This window comes from Musa acuminata, chromosome BXJ3-9, assembly GCF_036884655.1.
Source record: "Musa acuminata AAA Group cultivar baxijiao chromosome BXJ3-9, Cavendish_Baxijiao_AAA, whole genome shotgun sequence".
NCBI lineage: Eukaryota > Viridiplantae > Streptophyta > Magnoliopsida > Zingiberales > Musaceae > Musa > Musa acuminata.
Window position 1 is genome coordinate 3799211 of NC_088357.1, and position 21159 is coordinate 3820369.

General features: G+C 41.6%; 4 protein-coding genes across 6 annotated transcripts; 3 read left to right on the forward strand and 1 right to left on the reverse strand.

Moving 5' to 3' along the window:
- The first annotated feature begins 2448 nt into the window (after positions 1-2448).
- Positions 2449-6500, forward strand: LOC135650146 (hexokinase-1-like). Of its 3 annotated transcripts, none has more exons than XR_010501469.1 (5): positions 2449-2916; positions 4250-4324; positions 4487-5111; positions 5855-6246; positions 6367-6500. XR_010501469.1 is itself a non-coding variant. In XM_065169320.1 (5 exons), the coding sequence occupies exons 1-3, from the start codon at positions 2840-2842 to the stop codon at positions 4664-4666; spliced, it is 336 nt and encodes a 111-aa protein (XP_065025392.1). In that variant the 5' UTR covers positions 2449-2839; the 3' UTR covers positions 4667-4669; positions 4984-5111; positions 5855-5992. The 3 variants fall into 3 exon arrangements, 2 of the variants coding, with proteins under 2 accessions (XP_065025392.1, XP_065025391.1); XM_065169320.1 differs by lacking the exon at positions 6367-6500 and having other exon boundaries at positions 4246-4324; positions 4487-4669; positions 4984-5111; positions 5855-5992; XM_065169319.1 differs by lacking the exon at positions 6367-6500 and having other exon boundaries at positions 4246-4324; positions 4487-4642; positions 4984-5111; positions 5855-5992.
- On the reverse strand, positions 5679-10233 carry LOC103997063 (receptor-like protein kinase HSL1). The gene is made up of 2 exons (XM_009418197.3): positions 7024-10233; positions 5679-6940 (listed from the first exon to the last, which is right to left on the reverse strand). Exons 1-2 carry the CDS (start codon positions 9629-9631, stop codon positions 6504-6506), a joined length of 3045 nt encoding a protein of 1014 aa, XP_009416472.2. The 5' UTR covers positions 9632-10233; the 3' UTR covers positions 5679-6503.
- A 4093-nt stretch (positions 10234-14326) lies between these two features.
- Positions 14327-15823, forward strand: LOC103997065 (probable 3-hydroxyisobutyrate dehydrogenase-like 1, mitochondrial). The gene has a single exon (XM_009418198.3). It carries the CDS (start codon positions 14589-14591, stop codon positions 15606-15608), a length of 1020 nt encoding a protein of 339 aa, XP_009416473.2. The 5' UTR covers positions 14327-14588; the 3' UTR covers positions 15609-15823.
- Positions 15824-18083: 2260 nt separating this feature from the next.
- LOC103997066 (uncharacterized) lies at positions 18084-21147 on the forward strand. Its single transcript, XM_065168483.1, has 2 exons — positions 18084-19851; positions 21000-21147. Exon 1 carries the CDS (start codon positions 18300-18302, stop codon positions 19848-19850), a length of 1551 nt encoding a protein of 516 aa, XP_065024555.1. The 5' UTR covers positions 18084-18299; the 3' UTR covers position 19851; positions 21000-21147.
- Positions 21148-21159: the final 12 nt, after the last annotated feature.

Genomic DNA, 21159 nt, shown 5'->3' on the forward strand with positions numbered 1-21159 from the left:
AAAAAAATGTCTTATTTATAGTTTGATAAGTATTTCAAAAAATAGGGCACTTCTTGAGAAATGTATTTACATATTTCATTTGTAAAATAATTTTGTCGTATTTATCTTCTTGCAGCACTTGCATTGTTGCATGTAATAAAAAATCGTACACGTCTCTGTATGTAATATTCAACTGCAATATGTTTTTGGGTACTAAACACATATAGTTATTATTTTTTGAAGGAATAATTATGTGCAATTTATCCTAACAAAAACTTAATAATAGGGTTTTATCGAATGGCATTCTTATGTTTTCACAAAATATTTTCTATAAAATCAAATAATGACATATAATATTTGTTGATCATATTTGACTTTAGTTATATTTAGTGATAAAAATGGGCAATATTTGACATCAGCCATATCATATCTTTTATATCAAATCTTCAACATATATGATTTTTTTTTATCGTTGGAAACCTCTAAAATCATAATAATATCGGTCTAAACTCAACTAAGACACCTCAAAAGTAATAGTGGATCCCTCTATCTAATATTTCGAAATACTACAAAGAGCATGTTAACACATACGAATGTTATGAATATCTATTATATGATAAAAAAATATTTATATAAGAATATAAAGATGATATCGCCTAAAAGAAATGAATATAATGTGCCATCAATTTCTACCATTAGGTTTATAGAGAAAATATCTCAAATGATCGATATAACAATAACTATTAATTATGTATTGTGAAGAGGATCGTAAAAAAGAGAATGATGTAGTAGAGGTGGAGGAACGAGTTATTCATGCTTCTTAGACTTCACACATGAAAAAAGAATAATAAGTTGCATGTAACTTAATAATAACTAATATAAATCTTTAAGTTATGATATATATTACCTGTAGTAACAACTTCATCTGTCTTCTTTCCCTGAAGTTGAGGAGATCTATGTAATGGCGTTATTCTATTTATATACAAAAATAAATATTAGGAATAGAAGACATTATATCTAAAGTTTAAGCGATAAAAACGAACGAGAAATTCAAGCATAGATATATCATAATCCATATTAGAAAGTTCAATACACTTCCATTCTAATCAAGTAATATACATAACTCAATAACTTAAAATCATGTTTATTTGATAAAGATAACTTATTTAGTATCACTTTTTCTATTTTTTTCTTGATTTAATTGCTTAAACTTTATCTGCAAATAGAGAAAGCTATAAATAGAGAAATTATCTATAAAGCATCTAACTTTTCAAATTTTACAAGTGAGCTATCCAAACTTTTCAAAAATTATTATAACATCATCTTTGTTTTTCCGAGTGTTGTTTAAATACATATGCCTTAAATTTTGAGTAACATGAGTTTCTCATTCTAGTGGTAACTACAGGTTCTGGAAGACATCAATGTTCACAAGGAAGAAATCACGTAGCGTGCAGCTCTCTCGAGTTTCAGACACAACTTGATCTATATGTGTAAACCATCATGATAATGCAAATCTTTTTCTTCAATTAGATCATCCATATGAAAAGAATCACATCGGTGACAGACAGTAAATATGATGATAAATTAAGAAGGGTTGACCAAAACCATCTGACTCCAACCAAGTTCAATGTGGTCTGATGATTTTCATTCTTTTTGTATAAGCCAAGAAATAAAATAAAATAAAACTAGATTCAAGTGACATTAACACGATAATAGCATATTACACCAACACAATCAATTATGTTTTAAGCAAATTTCTCTACCACAAATTTTTTTTGGAGACTGATCGGTGCATCTTTTATTTCATATCAATATATATATATATATATATATATATATATATATATATATATATATATATATATATATATATATATATTCTTAGATGGTATAAAAATATTGGACAGGTCGAAGATGTGATTTCGTGAAGACACTATTGTTTGTATACCTCATGAGGTTGCTACTCGATACCGAATAAAATTGTAGAAGATGTCATCGTCGTTGACAGTCAGAGAGGAACACAGGAGTTCATCGTTGTTGGAGAGAAGAGGATGCAATCGTCAATCGTTACCAGAGAGAAACACAGAAAAGGAAAGGAGCATTGACTATCATCACTTAGACTAAGGTTACACTCGTTTAATATAATCCTTGTGTATCCCCTTTCGACTTTTGATTCAAACATGATCAAACTTGATCCGCTTTAAAGAATCTAACCCGAACTAATTTCATCTAAACTAAGACCGGATTGAATCAGCTCTTAGATAGATCATATTTAAGTTTTAATGAAAGGGATTGATCGAATTTAAAAGAATATTTTTGAGATTTTAAATAAAAAGAACGTCCCAATAAAAAGTAAATATGGAGGTACATAAAACCTTATTTCGAAGGGTTTGTTTTTTTTAATAAATTACCCAATAATTATTTTTATTTATTTTGCTCTCTGCTTCGTTTTCTTTCTCTCTCCGCGAATCCATCCCCCATTTCGCCCAATCCCACATTTTAGCGGTCTGGCCTTCGAGATTTATTTCATTTCGCCTTCGCCATTCAAACAAAGGGGAAGGCAGCTACGGATCCCGACTTCTTTCGTGATCCTGATCGTTTTCGTCCTCCGAAGGAAGGATCTTGGAAGACGGAGCCCGGGAGCCTAGTTCTTGGATCGATTAGGAGGTCGAGAGGGGCTCGTCTGATCGGCTCGGAACCGTAGCTCCGAGGACATGGCCAAGGCGGCGATGGCGGTGCCCCTCGTGCGGCACCGGACGCGGAGCTCGGGCTGCCGCGGTGATCAACGAACTCAAGGAGCGACGCGCCGCGCCAGCCCAACGCGAAGCCGCGGCAGGTGGCGGACGTGACGACGGAGGAGATGCACGCGGGGCTCGCTTCCCAGGGCGGGAGCAAGCTTAAGATTCTGATCAGCTACGTCGACAACCTCCCCCCAGGGTACGAGCCATCTTTCCCGTTACCAGAAAAGGAACCTCCCATTTTTCTACCGATTCATGAAACTTAGCTTTGTTATTTGGCATTTGCATACCTTGTATGGTTCCTCTTTACCTAACTTTGTGGTTCTAAATTAGTTTCTCAAGTCAAGTTATTGAACTTTTATAAACTTGATAGTTTCTGGAGAGTGGAAGAACACAGGATTCACTCTATGGAAATCGCTCGCTGGGGTTCCCTTATAATAGTAGTCATCTCCTAGTCTCTGGCTCTGGACTCCTTGGTGCCTTATCAAACATGGTTTTCTAGGTGTGCATTCAAGATTAGATCAGTATAAGTTTAATCAATTCTCTGCCATGACATTCATTCTTTTCGGTGAGGCCGTATAACCATTGGCATAGGACTTTTGGTTAACTGAAATTGCCTTTAGGGCACCTCATGCATTTCCGTCAGCGAATAGTTTGTTTTACACAAATTCACTTCAACTTCATTTTAGTTAGTTATTATGCACAAAACATATTCTGTCCATATGCGTATAGCACATGCAAGCAGTTGTTCATGACAAAGAAATTGCAGTATGTTAGAAGTGAATTTTCCTTTATAAAGAAATAGGCATTGCTTCAGAATAGTCATTTGGGATGTTAATATTTTTTTGGTTTATGTAATTACTGGTAAGCATATTGACATTTATTTACTAGTCTACATAATACATTCCTCGGGAATGAATGTGTATTTTTATCTTCAATTTGGATCTTTATTCTATGGTAATATCTGGACCCCTTGAACACAACTTTTACAAGGATCTTTATTCTATGGTAATATCAGGACCCCTTGAACACAACTTTTACAAGGATGAGACAGAATTGTTTTATGCTTTAGACCTCGGAGGAACCAGCTTCCATCTCTTACAAGGATCAGCAGGCTTTGAGAATGAGCAACAGAAACTTACTTCATAAAAAATTCCCATCTTCCTATGCTTAAAGTTTGCATTTTTTCTGTTTGTTGATTTTAGTAACTTTTGCATGCATTACCATGTCAAGTTTCCTTGTGGATTTATTACCTAGTACACTTAGTTTTCAAGTTCAAAAGTGTCTCTTGAATTCATAATGTATCTTCTCACAATTGCTTTTGAGATATTTACATGCATTGGTAGCTTAATATCTTCATGTCTGGGCATTCTATGTTTTGATATATTTTCTTAGTGAGACAAACCAGACTATTTTGTGAAAATTATGATCATTTCTGTTGATGGTTTATTGGAACCTTATGTATTTCACCTTGTGCGGTCAGGATGGGACCTCACAGCTTGCTGACACACTGTTGTTGTTCTTGAAGGCAGGTTGGGGAAGATGTGGTCTCTGAATTGATGAGGGCCATTGAAGGACAAGGTCTCAATATGCAAGTATCAGCACTGGTAAGTTCCTTTTTGTATTCCCTTCTTCGAGTTTCAGATGAAATTACTTTTGACTGAGATTTCAATATGTACCTCTTGAGCTGTGTGGTTATTCAACTTTTTGCTATGATCTTCCTTTTCTAGACTAGATAGAATTAACAATTGTAGTAATTCTTGATTCAGGTTAATTATACAATCGGGACATTAGCTGGGGCGAGATGTTATGATAATGATGTAGTTGCTGCTGTGATACTAGGCGCTGGTACAAATGCAGCCTATGTAGAGCATGCCCATGCAATACCTAAGTGGCACAGTCTTCTTCCCAAATCAGGAGAGATGGTGAACAAACTTTCTTTTGCCTGACATGTAAAGTTAATCTTTTTCTCCTTTGGTTATGATAAATTGAACATATAACATATAATAAAACAAGATTTCTACTATGCAGCTGTTAGGAAAGCTTGTTGACATTGTATAAGTTCTTAAATTTCATTTTTTATTGAGGTTATCAACGTGGAATGAGAAACTTCAGGTCATCTCATCTTTTCTTTAACTGACTATGATCAAGCATTAGTTTTTTGAGGGTTTGAACCCTGGTGACAAGTAATGTATAAAGAGCTTGACTTATTTCTATCACTAGAATTGTACAAATGCTATAAATTCAAGAAACTTTGTCATTACAGATTTTTGGGAAGTTGATATCTGGAATGTATCTGAAAGGAATTTTAGGAGAGTCCTGAGATTGGTTAACGAAGCTTGCCTTGTTTGGAGACTGTGTTCCATCGAAACTCAAAACTCCGTTTATACTAAGGTACGTATAACTGCTGCTATTAAGGAAATATTCTGTTTTATGGATAGAATCAGTTAATTGTGGAGTAATGGTATGATCCATTCTGGAGAGTTAAACTTACTGCGGTTAACTGGCTAGATATATGTGATGACCCCGTTGTGGCTGGAATTGAAAATATTTTGCTTGCATCGGATTTCCCTTCTATCTATCTTCCAGGTCGATCTGAATGTATTAGCTATGGTTGTGATGGGATATCTCAGCACAATGTGATATTAGGTTTTTATTATTATAGTTCCTTGGAGGAACCTTTATGAGCACAGATTTTAGAATCATCCTCAACATAAACTTGTATAATCTTCTTCAGATCAATTTTATTGATTGTGCATTTTAGATAATTGATCTTCCAATGGTTCCTTTCATGTAAGTTATCTTCAAGATCGTGAAGCAGATATAGGATTTTGTGTTTCTCTTTTCCAACTGAGTTGTCACAGCACGAGTTTGAGTTTGCATTACTTCACAGGTTGCTTTGTGCTTATAATTTATTCTTAGATCAGCTTGTGATAACCTGCAGCTTGATACGGTGCATAAGATTGAATTTTGCCGATGCTGTTGTATGCTTATATGCATCGTGATCTTGATTTAATCAGTGGTATTTATCTTTCTCCTCTGGTTGGCAGTTGTTTTACATCGTGCAGTCTTGGTCTCTTCCAGATTTTACATATTGTGTTTTGATTTTGAACAAATTTTCAACATGAGATTTGCAGGACTCCAAGTCATGTCAGCGGTGCACCACCATACTTCACCTGATCTTATTGTTGTTGGGACTAAACCGAAGGAAGTCTTGAAGGCACAATCTTCTTGGTTACTGGCGTTCATATTTGGCAGCCTGTTGTATGCAGTTGGCATAATCTTCAGAGGTATTTCTGTATCTTAAAATGATATCTATCGATCTAGCACAGTCTAAACGAATCCAAACATTTTGTGCAAGACCCTTTTCTATGCCGTGTATGCAGTTCTTAATTTGACCTATGCGATTGCATCTGATAGTAGAGTAAGCAAAGTGGTGGTCAGTTCACAGAAGACAGCAGAATCTTGTGCAGAGGACGCTGTTCTGATGCTGCCCGGCTTTTGTCTCCTGCACCTGCATTGCATTGTGGTGATGCTCTTCTTCCTCTCCCTCTCTTTTTCCTCGTCCTGTTGTCTCTTCACTATTGACATACAAATGGAGGGGATACAGTAACCTTTCGAATTCTGCGACTTTGTCATGTCTCTGCAGCTGTTGCTGTGCCAGAAATCTTCTGCAACTACATCCGGTGATTTCCCTGTCGTGAAGGCCATATTCCATTAGTTGCTCTATATTGACCGTGTCTTGGTGATCAGAGATCGTCATGACGACGAGGTATAACCATTGCCTCAGACGTTGCATGCCAAACTCTTCTCATCGCCATCATTGGGTGATCCTTTTCGTCGACTACCCGTCTTCGATGATAGAAGCGGTGCCACGTCGCGCTCAGCGCAGGGTTTGCAATCGTCTCCGCGCGGCCGATTGCACCGCATCAAAACCTGCAGCACGTCCTTCATGGACGGCCTCCGTGAAGGCAAAGACTCCGTGCAGCGAAGCCCCAATTTGAACACCGTGGTTATGTCGTCCATCTGCGGCGAGTCTTTTATGGCCGGGTCTACCGCGTCGCGCAGGTTTGCTCCCTCTTGGATCTGCTTCCAGGCCCACTCTGCCAGGTTACATTGCTCCCCCTCATTGTTTGCCTGTCTTCCTGTGGTCAGCTCCAGAAGAACAACCCCGAAGCTGTACACATCCACTTTCTCGTTCAGTCTCCTGGAATACCCGCACTCTGCGTACGAAAACAACATTAGCAGTCATTCGATGCTTTGAATCATGGATGGAGACCGAGTTCGAGGGGGCCTTTGTTCTTACCTGGAGCCATGTAGCCGAAGGAGCCGGCTATTACCGACACCGTGTCGAGCTGCCCGGGCTTGACCAGCATCCGTGCCAGACCGAAGTCGGCGATCTTGGCGTTGAACTCCATATCCAACAGGATATTGCTGGACTTCACGTCCCGATGTATGATCGGCGGCGAGCAATCATGGTGCAAGTAGCACAGCCCTCGGGCCGACCCGACGGCGATCTCCAGCCTGGTCGACCAATGCAGCGGCGCCGCCCGCTTCCCGTGCAGCCACCGATCCAAGCTCCCGTTCCCCATGTACTCGTACACCAGTAGCTTCGAGTCGGGGCTGGAGATGCAGCACCGCAGCTTGATGATGTTCTTGTGCCTGATGGATCCCAGGAACTTCACCTCCGACTGGAACTGCTTCTCCAGCTTGGAGTCAAGCTTCCTGCTGCTCCAGATCTTCTTGACGGCCACGGTCTCCCCGGCGCGGTTCCCTAGGTCGACCTTGTAGACGTTGCCGGACCCGCCGCTGCCGATCAGGTTCTCCTCCTTGATGCCGCGCATGATGTTGGATTCCGTGAAATCCACCGACTGGAAGGAGGTCACGTTCCACACGGCGGGATCGCTGCCGTTGCTTCTCTTCTTGCGGTCTCTGTACACGAAGACGGAGAACGCCAACGCCATCAAGAACACGAGCCCGCCGAGGACGAAGAAGAGGATGCGGAGGCCACGGGACAGCCCACCCGAGCTGCCCCTTCGGCAGGCGGGGACGTTGAGTTGGGAATTGGCAGCGCAAAGACTGGGATTCGAGAGGAAGCTTTGCTCGTACGCCGGGCTCTGCAACCCCGCCGGAATCTCGCCGGAGAGCTGGTTGGACGAGAGGTTCAGGAAGTTGAGCTTCAGGTTCGCCATCGCCGTTGGGATCGAGCCGGAGAGTTCGTTCGCCGATAGGTCGAGCGAGTTCAGCACCGGCAGCGACCCGATCGCCACCGGGATGTGTCCGGTCAGCTGGTTGTGGCTAAGATTGAGATCCACGAGCGACTTCAGCACTGACAAATCCGACGGGATCGTTCCGGTGATCATATTGCCTCCCAGAGAGAGGGACTGCAGCCGCGAGAGTCCTGTTAGGGTCGACGGGAGGTTGCCGGAGAACATGTTGTTACTCGCCAAGAACACCACCAAGTTGCCCGCCGAGGACGGGACTTGGCCGCTGAATCGATTGTTCTTGATATCTAACCGCGTCAGGTTCCAGGGAAGCTTGTCCGGGAGGCCGCCGGAGAAGGCGTTATCCCTCATGATCACGGTCGTCAAATTCACCGCCGACCAGATCCCGTCGGGCACCTCGCCGGAGAATCTGTTGCTCTGTACCTGAATGTTGTCGAGCGTTGAACAGCTACCGAGGGACGGCGGTATCTTTCCGCTCATGTTGTTGTTGAAGACCACGATGGAGGTCAAGGCTCCACCGTCGCAAAGGCCTTCCGGTAGCTCACCAGAGATCCTGTTGTCGTCGACCTCGATGTTCCACAAAGGAGAATGCCTGCCCAATTCCGGTGGCAAGACGCCGGTTAAGCCGTTGTTGAACAACCGGAGATCGAACAGTGACGGCAGGAGGCCGACGCTCGCCGGTATCTCGCCAGATAACCGGTTGTAGTACATGAAGAGGACAGACAGGTTCGGGAGCTTGCCAAAGTCTTTCGGGATCGACCCATTGATCTGATTCATCGATACATCAATCCTTTCCAGGCCTAGCGCTCCGATGGTCCCATCAATCGTGATCGGCCCGGATAAGTTATTCTTGTATAGAAACAAGTAGACCAGATTCGGAAGCGCCCAGATTCCGGCGGGGATCGTTCCGGTGAGCGAGTTCTCCGCCAAGTCCAACTGCATCAATGCTTCCAGTTTCGAGAACGAAGGTGGTATCTCGCCGACAAGATTGGCACTGGTCATCCACAGGAAGACCAGCTGAGTCAAGTTGCCGAAGTCGGGCGGAATTCTGTTGGGAGCAAAAGGGTTGTAGGCGAGCATGAGCGTCTGGAGACGGGAGAGGTTGCCGATCTCTGCCGGGAAGCTTCCGTTGAAAAGGTTGCTGTTGAGGACTAATTTTTGGATCGCCGGAAACCGGCTGATGGCGGGAGGGACGTCGCCGGAGAAGTTGTTGGAGGAGAGATCGAGGTGCGTGAGCAGGGGCGAGAGGCGGTCGACGTCGTCGGGGATCACGCCGACGAAGCGGTTCTGAGATAGATCAAGGTACCGGAGGCTGGAGCAGTTGTATAGGGAGGTGGGGAAGGAGCCGGGGATGTTGTTGTAACTGAGGTCGAGGTAGGTCAGGTTCCTGAGGCTGCAGAGGGAGTTGGGGATCGGTTGCGAGATCTTTGGGGTCGTCTGGCCGTAGAACGTGATATTGACGACGGAGCCATCGGCGGCGCAGCCGACTCCCGTCCAGGCGCAATAGGAGGAGGTGGTTGTGTCGTTCCAAGAGGCGAGAACGGGTTGGTCTCGCCATTCCCTCTTGATCTGCAGCAGGATTCGCTTCTCGTCGTTGGATAGTGTTTGCGATGCGGCTCTGAGAGCGAAGCAGAGGGAGAGAAAGGAAAGGAGGAAGAAAGAGACTTCACGTGTGGTTCTGGCCGCCATTTTTGAGCCTCTGTGTGAGGAGGCTGGGCTGGGAGGGAGGGGCTGCGTCTCGGTGGCAAGGAAACGAAATGATGCTTCTGCTTATGTTTATGGAGCATAAAAAGTCTGATGGTGAAACAGACAATGCGATTGGATTCTGTCCACAGTAGAAAGGCGTTGATGGAGGTGTGCAGTATGGATTTTTGTGGAGGGAGTGTTCCCTCTGGAAACTTTGAACGGTCAGCGGTCGACGGCCCTACGCTGTTGACTTTTGAAGACGGCCCATGGAGACCTCGCCTGCGGGTCCCGCGTAAAGATGGGGAACGCCTGTGATGGCTTAAGATCTACTAACTTACGGAGAAGGGGAAGGATCCAATATATATATATATATTGCATGGATCTCGTAAAATAGAGAATGAAGGACCGAGTAATATTTATTGTGGACGTTGTAAGAGGTCGGAAATGCTCGAGAACGACACCCTTTTGGTGGTAATGCAAGCAAGCCATCGAGTGAAACAAGCAATGTATGTCAGCACACAGCATTTCTCTGACAAGTGTAATTTAGACAAGGTTTCAGACATGTGAACTAAAATTTATATGTAGCTGATATGGTCGATTTGAATCTAATTTGACTTTATCGTGTTTGGACAATTTTCACTTGAGGGTAAAATATTTGTATTTATATTTTGCTTCAATTCAACGATACAAAACGGTCTCTATCTTATGTCATATTTTAGTTTATTTCTAGAGGCATCCATAAAGAGGCTCATAAGAAGTATTTGAATAAGTAATGAAAATATATCTAAAAATATTATTTTACATGGTATTGATTTTGCAATCATCATCGGTTATAAAATATCAATTGAGAAATACTCTCTCGATGTCATGCATATGTCCATTTAGTGTTTCATTATCTTCGTGATTTGAGGTGATACAATGATTTATTTTTTATATATCTAGGCTTATTGAATTTCATGTATTCAATCCTCATCAATCAAAAATAAGAATAATAATAATATCGATATTAATAAAATAATAATAATGATTAGATATATATTAAAGCGAAGGAAGTAGAAAATTAAAAGATATGTCCAAATGAAAAAAAAAAAGGAACCGTATCTAATTGTTGTAAGAACGATCCTTCGATATTCTTTTGCTGCCATCCATCTTTTATTGTTGTGAATCATATAATTTTGATTAAATAAATAAATAAATATTTTTCTTTAATTTCTAAATTGGATGGCAACAATCAACATCAAAACACAACCTTTCATCGGTCTCCGTGCAAAAAGTCTATTCCCAAGACTCGATCATCTAGCAAACGTTATCGTGGGGCCAAATGGAATCATGTTTTTTTTTTGTGACGAGAGCAGAAAACACGTTTTTGGAAGATCAGCATCGAAATTCTAAGGATTACAATAGACTAAGAAAGAATACCTCCAAATCATTGCTCTTCACATTAAAAAAAAAAAAAAGTGATCTCTCCTCTCCATCAAACTCTTTCTAGAAACTGTAAACTTTTTTTTTTTATAATTATTATTATTATTTAAAAAAAATCATCAATCTTACTTAATAACTAAACTGCAGTATTAATTTTTTTATCTTCTTAATTTATTTTTTTGTAAAATATATATTTTTCTTACTTACCTTTCATGAAAAAGAAAAATTTTACTTTTGGGACTGCCTCTGCTGACTTGGTGAAACACAAAGTCCGTCTCTCCGTCGCTGCCATTCTTCTTATGTGTGTCCCCTTCCGTGGTTTGGTGCCATGTGTTTTACGCCAATGGAAGGTGGGAACGCGAGAAGTTCTCCGCCTACTAAGTAGAAAATGAACGTTTATGAATGAGGAAGCAGACGTGAAGCAAAGGAGAGAGTCCCTTCGACGACCGCAACACGCTCTTCTGGATTTTGCTGACTTTGGTAGTCAGTCTGCCACATCAGAAAGATATGCACGTTTTCATAACAGCGCACCTTCTTGGAAGTCATCGTTGATCATCTAGAACTGATCTTTTGACCAGTCTATTGGTTGACTCGCTTCAGCCATCCTCATCGATTTGCTGCCCCGAGTATTAATTCCAAACACAAGCTTTGAACACACTACCTTTTGATGGTAATAATTATGATAAGACTCGCGTGACATCAGCTATCCCTTACGCCTCCCGCCTCTGTTGACCTGATGAGGCACCCGGTCAAAACGGACCGGAACGCCTACCAAGGCGCATTAATACCCTGCTCAGGCTCGATCCCCCACGCCACGCCAACGACAATGTCAGACGCTACCAGAAGTACGATCCCGCTCCCTGCGGGTAGGCACATCATGCAACGGTAGTTCTCACTATAAAAACCCTCGCGTGCCGAGGAGAAAGAAGGGAGAAGCAGACACCACTTGCCTAAAGAAAAGAACCCCCCACGACCGCCCACTGACTTGGTCGTCGGAGGGGTCGGGCCGAGCACCCCGACCCGACCTTTGTGCAGGTGCGAGGTCGAAGGTCCCCACTGAACGCACAGGCGAGGAGTTCCTGCCCGGAGGGAATAGCGACCCCGTCCCAATCGGAGCACCGTGATCGACCACCTCAGCAGTCGGGAGGAACGTCCCAGGAAGATTCCCGTCATCCGGATTCGAACTAAGTCGCGTCAGTCCCGAGGCCACGGCTTAAGGTTGTTTACACTAACACCTATCAAGTCTCATGTCGAAGTATATACTTGTCTGGATGTTAGTCTCATGCGGACGTCCGTAGTTTCCCAAGTGAGTTTCATCTCTCTCTCTCTCTCTCTATATATATATATATATATATATATATATAATCGATATTTCAGCAATCCAATAATACGTCACTTTATGAGATCGACTTTGAAACAGTATCAACTAAGATGACTACTCATCCCTACAGTAGAATGTACCAATGTGTTATAATCATAACTTGGATTGATATACATTTCCACCGATAGACTGATCATAGAAAAATTTATATAATTACGAGTTAATCATCACTTTAATTCAGCGATTACTAAGTTCATTGTAAAAGTACCCTCTAAGTGTGTTTATAGGGATATACGAGTTAATCCCTACTTACTTATGTATTGAAGAAATTGAGTAGACCACAATATAATTTCTGTACCACCAAACTTATAATAAGCTTGGGGCCTATAGTTAAATTAAATATAAATCTCACAATTGAAATTCGTGAACAATATTTATCATATCATACCTTCACCTTATTATCATCAAATTATGATTGGATGGATGGTATTGAAAATACCCCCTCTTAAGTTTTAATCGTAGATATTCATAATCATAAATATATCATTTGGGGGGAGGAATTTATGAAAAAATAAAAATATTAAGTGTGTAAAGTTATGCGAATAGTAATATTTCTATACCGTTAGTGTATATTTTAATTGTTTGATTAGAATGTCAATTCAAGATCAATCGATGTTTTATTATGCATTTATTATTGGTATCGAGAAATATCGTATCCCCTTGATTTAGAATACGTCAAATCATACAAAACTGCATCGAGGGTATGTTAATAAAATTTTTTCGATGCATAAATTAGGTTTGGTTATGAGGTATTAGTTAAATAATAAGTATTTTAAAATTACATGTATTAGAGATGGAGAATCTTAAAAGAGTTTGGGAGCACACCCAAAGGGCTTTTATAGTAAAGTTTTGAATCTTTATATTTGAAGACTACATTAATATCAAAGTTATTATGTATCTTTCCTAATATTGAGTGGGATCACATTACAGCAAAATAAGAGATCATGTAATGACCATACATGTGATTAAAATGTTCGAGAAATGAGTTAGGTGATGTTGAGATGACAATAATATGGTGTTGAATTGTCGATCGGATGGTGTCAGAATGTCATCAGCACTATGTCACATAGAAATAGAGAAAAACATGAAAATTAAGAAAACATTCTAACGGAAATAAAAAAAGAGAGACGTGCACAGATAAGTAGTTGATGAGATTTCTAATAGTGATATTGAATGACAAACAAAACATACGATTAATCGATGATCAAATATATAACAAAAACTGTTCTTATTATTTCGTTTTTACGAGATTTACTTTTAAAATGAATCGGATAATAATATTATTAAGAAGTAGAATTTTTGTTTTCTTTGGTGAGAAACATGCTTATGGTTGGAAGACTCCCAAATTTCAACTAAACTCTTGAAGCCTCAATTATAATTTTTTTAGACAGTTATATATATATTTTAAAAATTATCATATCAATGATATTTAAATTTGAGATCCATCACTTATAATAATACATTAATCAATTCTGATATCTCAATAGATATGGATGACTATGCTTATTTGAGAGTGCACTAATCAATTCGGATATTTTAATAAAAAGAGATACTATTGTGTGTACTAAGATAATCTATTTTCATAAAATATAAAATACATTTATCAGTTGAATAATTATAAATTTTGAATCTGAGTTGCTGTTTCGAGGAAGAATTATTTTAAAACGAATAGGATAATGCTGCTTACGTTTGTGTTTCTTCTCCGCCTTTTAATGCCAATCATTTTTGTGTCGTAAGAATCCAAAATGTCAAAACGCCTGCTTAGCTCATTCATTCTATGTGGGCTGTTGAGAAGCAACAGCCCATCTTCCCGTGGGCTCTGTGCAATCATAGCCTTCGGTTCGAATGAGTCTTACACAAGAAGACCACCAAGTCATAGCTGCACAGGGCATGCGCAAATGGATCCAACGCATAGCCCGGGAAGTTGACGACCGCCTCTGAAACCGCAACGGCTCGTGCTCCACCACTCCGTCCGTCGAAGTCGAAGGCCGCCTTTCCATCTTAACGAAACGGCGCTGCCTCCCCCGTCCGATCAACACCGCAGTGCTACCACCCGTCTCATCTTATCTCGATCACCAGGGGCAGTTTAGGAAATTTGAAGGATACTGCTGGGCACACGTTATATTTACCGATGTGCCACTTGTTCACCTCTCCCCCATGCCCTTCCCGGCGTTCCTCCGCCGTTTCCGTCTCACTCGCTTCGTCGTCCGCCTACGCTTCTTCGCCATGGCTGCCACTTCCTCGTCCGACCGTGACATAACCCCTGCCACGACCCGGGTCGGCTGGATCGGGACCGGCGTCATGGGCCGGTCCATGGCTGGCCATCTCCTCTCCGCTGGCTACTACCTCACCGTCTTCAATCGGACCCCCGCCAAGGCCCAGCCCCTCCTTGACCGTGGCGCCAAGCTCGCCAGCTCGCCCGCCGCCGTCGCGCGCGCCAGCGACGTCGTCTTCCTTATCGTCGGCTACCCCTCCGACGTCCGCCGTGTTGCCCTCGATCCGTCCGATGGAGCCCTCGCTGGCTTAGCCCCGGGCTCTGTCCTCGTCGACATGACCACCAGCGACCCTGCTCTCGCGGCCGAGATCGCCGAGGCCGCCCGCGTGGGGTCCTGCGCCGCGATCGATGCGCCGGTGTCAGGCGGCGACCGCGGGGCGCGCGCCGGGACCCTGTCGATCTTCGCTGGAGGAGACGAGGCCGTCGTCCGGAGGCTGGAGCCTCTGTTCGGGTGCATGGGGACGGTGAGGTACATGGGAGAGCCAGGGCAAGGGCAGAGAGCGAAGCTTGGGAACCAGATTGCAATAGCATCGACGATGGTAGGGTTGATGGAAGGGATGATGTACGCTCACAAGGCCGGGCTTGACGTGGGGCGGTGGTTGGAGGCCATATCCACGGGCGCGGCAGGGTCGAAATCGCTCGATCTCTATGGCAAGAGGATTTTGGACAGGGACATGGAAGCTGGGTTCTACGTGCATCACTATGTGAAGGATCTCGGAATCTGTTTGAAGGAATGCCAGAGCATGGGATTGGCATTGCCAGGTTTGGGGTTGGCGCATCAGCTGTATGTCTCGCTCATGGCGCATGGGGAAGGGGAATTAGGGACCCAGGCGTTGATTTTGGCCATAGAACGACTCAACAACACCTGCCTCAAAGGAGGGCCAAGCTCAGGATCAGCATGAAACTCTGGTATTCAATAAAGTTACTTATTCCTTCTAATCCTGTTTAGGTTGCTTTCACGTTAAAACTGTCGTTAGTCAGCTAAATTTGCGATCTACATATCTATCATATGCCAATTTGCTCTTTGTTTTTCTGCCAAACTGGATATGTTATGTGCTTGTTTGGTTCTGTTGTCGTTGATGTTTGGCAATGAATTATCACCGCGCTCTTGAATGCATTTGATCTTGTTTGGCTACTTATCTGGTGATGACCTCTAGTTGCAATGGTGATTGCTTCTATCCTTTCCGTTGAAGGATATAGCATTTGATCAGTGGTTATAGTGGCTTCTGCAAGGAGCTGTGACTATTTACTTATAGGAACTCATTTATCTTCATGTCTGTGGTGCTTTGTTGTGCTTGTTTGGTTCTGTCGTCGCTGATGTTTGGCAATGAATTATCACTGTGTTTTTGAATGCATTTGATCTCATTTGGCTACTTATCTGGTGATGATCACTAGTTGCAATGGTGATTGCTTCTATCCTTTCTGTTGAAGGATATAGAATTTGATCGGTGGTTTATAGTAGCTTCTGCAAGGAGCTATAATTATTTACTTATAGGAACTCATTTATCTTCATGTCTGTGGTGCTTTGTTTATTTGCATGCCTTTAATAGATTTAATGCAATGCATCCTTTGAGGATGAGCTGCTGTAGCTCTCTGTTGGTTCTCACTGGTAGCTTGTGCCTATACCATCACAATAAACATAAGGGAACTCCTACCATGGATGTTAGGGTTTCCCGTCAGACTATATATTTGCTTTAATTGTGCATGATATTATCGCCCAAGTTTTGCCGGTGAAAAGTGATGCTTGTTATGCCATATGTGCAGTAAACACATTTCCATATGTTAGACTTGATTGTGACTAATTGCTCGAGAAAAAGTGGTGCTACAAAGCAGGAGTCATGCTCTACTGTTCAGAACTTGTTCATATTAAGATTTTGACATTATGCTCTATAACTTCTACTGAAAACATTGCACTCCTGTTGGGTACATCATATTGAAAAACAAGAAATTATGTTCTTGATTTCATCAGGAGGAAAATTCTGATTTCAATGCATGAAATTCTTTTAGAGATAGTTTGGCATCATTCCGGTGCCAAAACTATCATATTTCTTTTGTGTTATTTTCATTTTAAACTTAAAAAAGTTCAAATGCATTCTTCCAAAAGAACTTATGAGCAATTCTTAAGCCTAATTATCTATGTAATTTTAATACGAAACAGATAATTCCTGAATATTATCCAGCCTCAAAGCAGTGATGCTCAAACCTCTATAAGCTTTGTTTAACTGGCTGGTGACCGTAGCATATTATGTCAATCATGCTTAACATATCGCTACAATTCAACGATACAGACAACGATCTAAACTCGCAAGCGGGGAATAATCTTATAAATGTCACTCCTGAAGAGCAATTTAGATCAGTCTTGGTGAAATTTAGTTTGACTGTGGTGATATTGTGATGAAGCATTGTTAATGCAATCTTATTTGGCGTCGTTAGTTTACATGCTCGCATGTTACTCTTATTTGTACATTTGTTAGCCTATATTCGTAGAGCCATGTTACATTAACCATTAGTAATTATACTGGTGGATCTTGGTTCATTGTCTATTAAAATAAGTTCTTAAGTGTAAGTGCCATCAAATCCTTGAATGCAATTGTTTACTATTACCTCCTTACTATTTCAACTTGATCATGTATCATACTCTTGAAATGGTACGATATAACATATGCACTGTGGCTTTGTGCTGTCTTGTTCATCCCAATGTATGTGGCTTCTCCAACTGGGATGTGTTTGGGTCGTACTTCACTCCAGTTGTTGACCCAACAAATTTATGGTAGATGTCTTTGGGTTTGATCAGACCCAACAAATTTCTTACAGCCGGTTTTTATATCATTCTTGTAATGCTTCCTTTGGCAAGAGACTTAGTATATTGGATGTTTTTGTTTAATATTTTTGTTTGCTTTCTGAGACTGGTATGCGGTTCTTTACATGGAAATTGTTGCTCTAGGAAGTTCTCCTTGAGTCATTTAAGTTGGTCTGTATTGCCTTCACAATTCTTTTGCTGATACATTATTTACTGATACAAATACATGTATACAGATCAAATAATCCCTATTGACTAATGCATGCATACAGATCCGATAAACTACATAATGAATTAATTTTACATGTTTTACCAGACCACAAACAGTGCGTACGGCCACACAGCATTGACGTGGAGTTCGTGGCACTTTGAAGTGAAGAGGAGAGTGCACGAGCTGTTGTTAGGAATGGGAAATAGTGTGTTGGCCACAGAAAAATTACTATCGTAAGTTTGATTTAAGTATCTAAGGCATATGATTTCAATTTATAGTCAAGAAAAATAAAAATTAATTTTCTCATGGGCACATGTTGTCTTGGTCCTTTCGACTAAATAAATAATAATATCAATAAATAATAAAAATACTTGCATAAAATTATCGATTCGTCAATCCGGCGCAAGCTCTAAGGCAGCACGTTTTAATACCCATTGGCCAACACAACCTGCCAGTCGCATTGCGTTCGACGGTGGGACATTTCATCGAACACATCTCAGCCATTTTTTTCCTTCGGCCGCCTCTCTCTCCTCGCGGTACCAATCTTTCTCCCTCCTCTCTCAGTTAAACCTTACCACAGTCATGTATCTGTGCAGCCTCGCCAAAGGCCCCGCGATTCATTTCTTCTTCAATATATCAAAACTAAGAATCAGCCGTCAAAGGATATCGAGTTGTTCCTCCGAAGAATTTAGAAGCTTTTCGCGTCACCTTGGGCCCCGAGGAGGCAAACATGGAGAGCGAACAAGGGCTTTGTCCAGTGGCTCACAGCAGAGACCTCTGGGCGATGGTGGCGGTCGGAGGACCGGTGAGTCACTCCCTTGGATAGCGGCAGCTTATGGGAACAGGGAAGGGAAGCGTATACAAGAAAAGGCGCCAGCGAGAACCAAACGCTCCTCTTGGGAAGAGGCAGCCGAGAGCTTTGTTGCCAGAAATGATAATGACATTGTGGGAAAAGGCACCATCGTTGAAGGGGTGGAGGAAGAAGACGGAGACGTCGAGCCTATTAACGACCCAAGGTGGGATAAGATCAAGAGCAAGTACAAGGGTATCGTTGGACAGGAGTCTGGGTTCCAGAAACCAGAGATCCAGCGCTGGAGTAATCGGGAGAGTTGGGAAAGAAGGCCAGTGAAAGAGGCCGGGAGGTCTCAGTTCGAAAAGCCGGAGGTTCAACGGTGGAGTAAGCAAGAGAGCTGGGGCAAAAGGACTTGGAAAGAGGCCACTGAATCATCAGTTCCAAAGATGGTTGGCCAGGGCGTATACGGTGTTGGTCCGGTTTTGGCGGCTTTGATGGCAGAAAGAAGGGAATTTTATGTTCTTTATGTCCAGGAAGGATTGGATTTGAGTGGAAACAGCAAGAAGAAGAAGGACAAGAAAGCAGTGGAGAAAATATTGCAGATAGCGGAAAAGATAGGCTTGAAGGTCACAGAGGCTTCGAAGCACGACCTCAATATGGTGGTCGATAACCGGCCTCATCAAGGATTGGTTCTTGATGCTTCACCATTGGAGATGGTGAATATAAGGGAGCTGGACCCCGTCATGAAAGATGATCAAAGTGCTCCTCTTTGGGTGGCTCTGGATGAGGTAACAGACCCTCAAAACTTAGGGGCTATCATTAGATCAGCTTATTTCTTTGGGGCACAAGGGGTGATCCTATGTGCTAAGAATTCGGCTCCTCTAAGCGGTGTAGTTAGCAAAGCCAGTGCAGGCTCTCTTGAACTAATTGAACTTCTGTCTTGTAAGAACATGATGCAGTTCTTGTCATCATCTGCTGAGAACGGTTGGCGAGTTCTTGGAGGGTCAGTCTCTTCTAGAGCTGTCCCTTTGGGAGACGTTGAAGCAGGGGTGCCTACAATTCTTGTGTTGGGTAGTGAAGGCAGTGGGTTAAGGCCTTTGGTGGAGAGGTCTTGTACTCAGTTGATTAGAATCCCTGGAAGCGATCCGTTGGATGTGTATGGTGGAACTACTGAAGTGGATATCGAGGAAAAGGATCAGGCTCGTTCTGGGAAAGATCTCAAGTCCTTTCTTGCTGTTGAGAGCTTAAATGTTAGTGTGGCAGCAGGGGTGCTTCTATACCATTTGATCGGCAAGAATAATCATGATCCAGGGAAAGAGATGAATGATGCTTCAATCTAAGGTTACATCTTTACCGTCTTTGACAAGCGATCTTTTGGGCAAATCTGTCTGGCAACTTTTGTTTATTAATTGTTAAATTATGATCACCGTGTTCTACTGATTGTCTTTTGTTTAACTGAATATGCTTGCTTTTTTGTTTTATTTTTTTGCGTAATTTAGATAATTATTTGTGATTGGAATTACTTGTTCTCATTCTTCTCTTGAAAACTCCCCAGAAGCAAGCTATGTTTTGTTGCTTTATTTATTCCTGTGTTGAAGACACACATACACCTGAAAGTTAATTTCAGCTTAATTTCATGCAGCACGTCATTTCCTTTGAAATTTTTGTTGTGCATCCAAAAGACTTGTAATGTCCCTTTTCATGCAGAATTGCATGTGATCAAATGATTTGAGAGTCAATTTATTATGGCAAGGGGTGTATTTGCTACTTCTCGAGCAAAATAACAAATCATATGGAGATATATTCTACCTGATTGGTGAATTATAAAGTAGTCCCTTATCTAGTTAAACAATACATTGATTTATTTTTGGTTTCGGCAAACATGTATCTTTCTCGTACACATGGATGCTGGAACATGAGCATAGTTCTGAACTACCTTATGGTCCATTGTTGTCATGCACCTTGAAATTTCATAGCAATTTGTTACCTATAACTCCGATTTCAACTGCTATTGTTGGTTCTTTTCTTAACATTTTCATGATTAGATTTATCTTTATTTTCATAGAATGATTAACTTTATCCATATTATTTGTGTATCTCCATTGCATGAGGGAAAGCCTTATCTGCTTAGCATTTAGTGCATCATGTCTAGGTTCCCAGATTTAAGATATTGCAAGTAATTATTCTGTTATATATGTCTGAGTGAGGTAGCATATTTTACCTTGTGGATGGTGACCTTCCTACGTGAATTCCAGTTCTTTATATAGTTTGGAGATTGTTGTCTCGCTAGGAGCCTTTGCCTATCCTCGGAATGAGCTGCACGCTCTTTTAGGTCCCTTGCTCTTACATTTCATTCTAGATTTTGTTCGGATGTTTACAGTTTTTTATTTTTCTTATTTTCGTATGATCAACAATCTGAAGCTATTTGTTTGTGAATTTGCATTTGTCTTAGTGCATTTTTATTCACTATTATAGTGCTATTTATTCAGAGTCTGGTTGGTGAAGCTGCAAGGTTGCTAACTGCTGTTTCCAACTATTGTTGCTACTGTTTTAAGTCCTTGTAGCCCATCTTGAAGGGCTTAGATCAGAAAAGAACAAGTGATGCAGTGCATTCTTGACACAGTTTGTTGTAGTCCATGAGTTCGGACG

Coding starts and splice junctions, on each gene's coding strand:
- LOC135650146 (XM_065169319.1), top strand. CDS start 2,840: ATGCACGCGGGGCTCGCTTCCCAGGGCGGGAGCAAGCTTAAGATTCTG. Junction 2,917..4,245: donor GTCGACAACCTCCCCCCAGG/GTACGAGCCATC, acceptor TTGTTCTTGAAG/GCAGGTTGGGGAAGATGTGG. Junction 4,325..4,486: donor ATATGCAAGTATCAGCACTG/GTAAGTTCCTTT, acceptor TTCTTGATTCAG/GTTAATTATACAATCGGGAC.
- LOC103997063 (XM_009418197.3), bottom strand. CDS start 9,631: ATGGCGGCCAGAACCACACGTGAAGTCTCTTTCTTCCTCCTTTCCTTT. Junction 6,941..7,023: donor CTTCGGCTACATGGCTCCAG/GTAAGAACAAAG, acceptor TTTCGTACGCAG/AGTGCGGGTATTCCAGGAGA.
- LOC103997065 (XM_009418198.3), top strand. CDS start 14,589: ATGCCCTTCCCGGCGTTCCTCCGCCGTTTCCGTCTCACTCGCTTCGTC.
- LOC103997066 (XM_065168483.1), top strand. CDS start 18,300: ATGTATCTGTGCAGCCTCGCCAAAGGCCCCGCGATTCATTTCTTCTTC.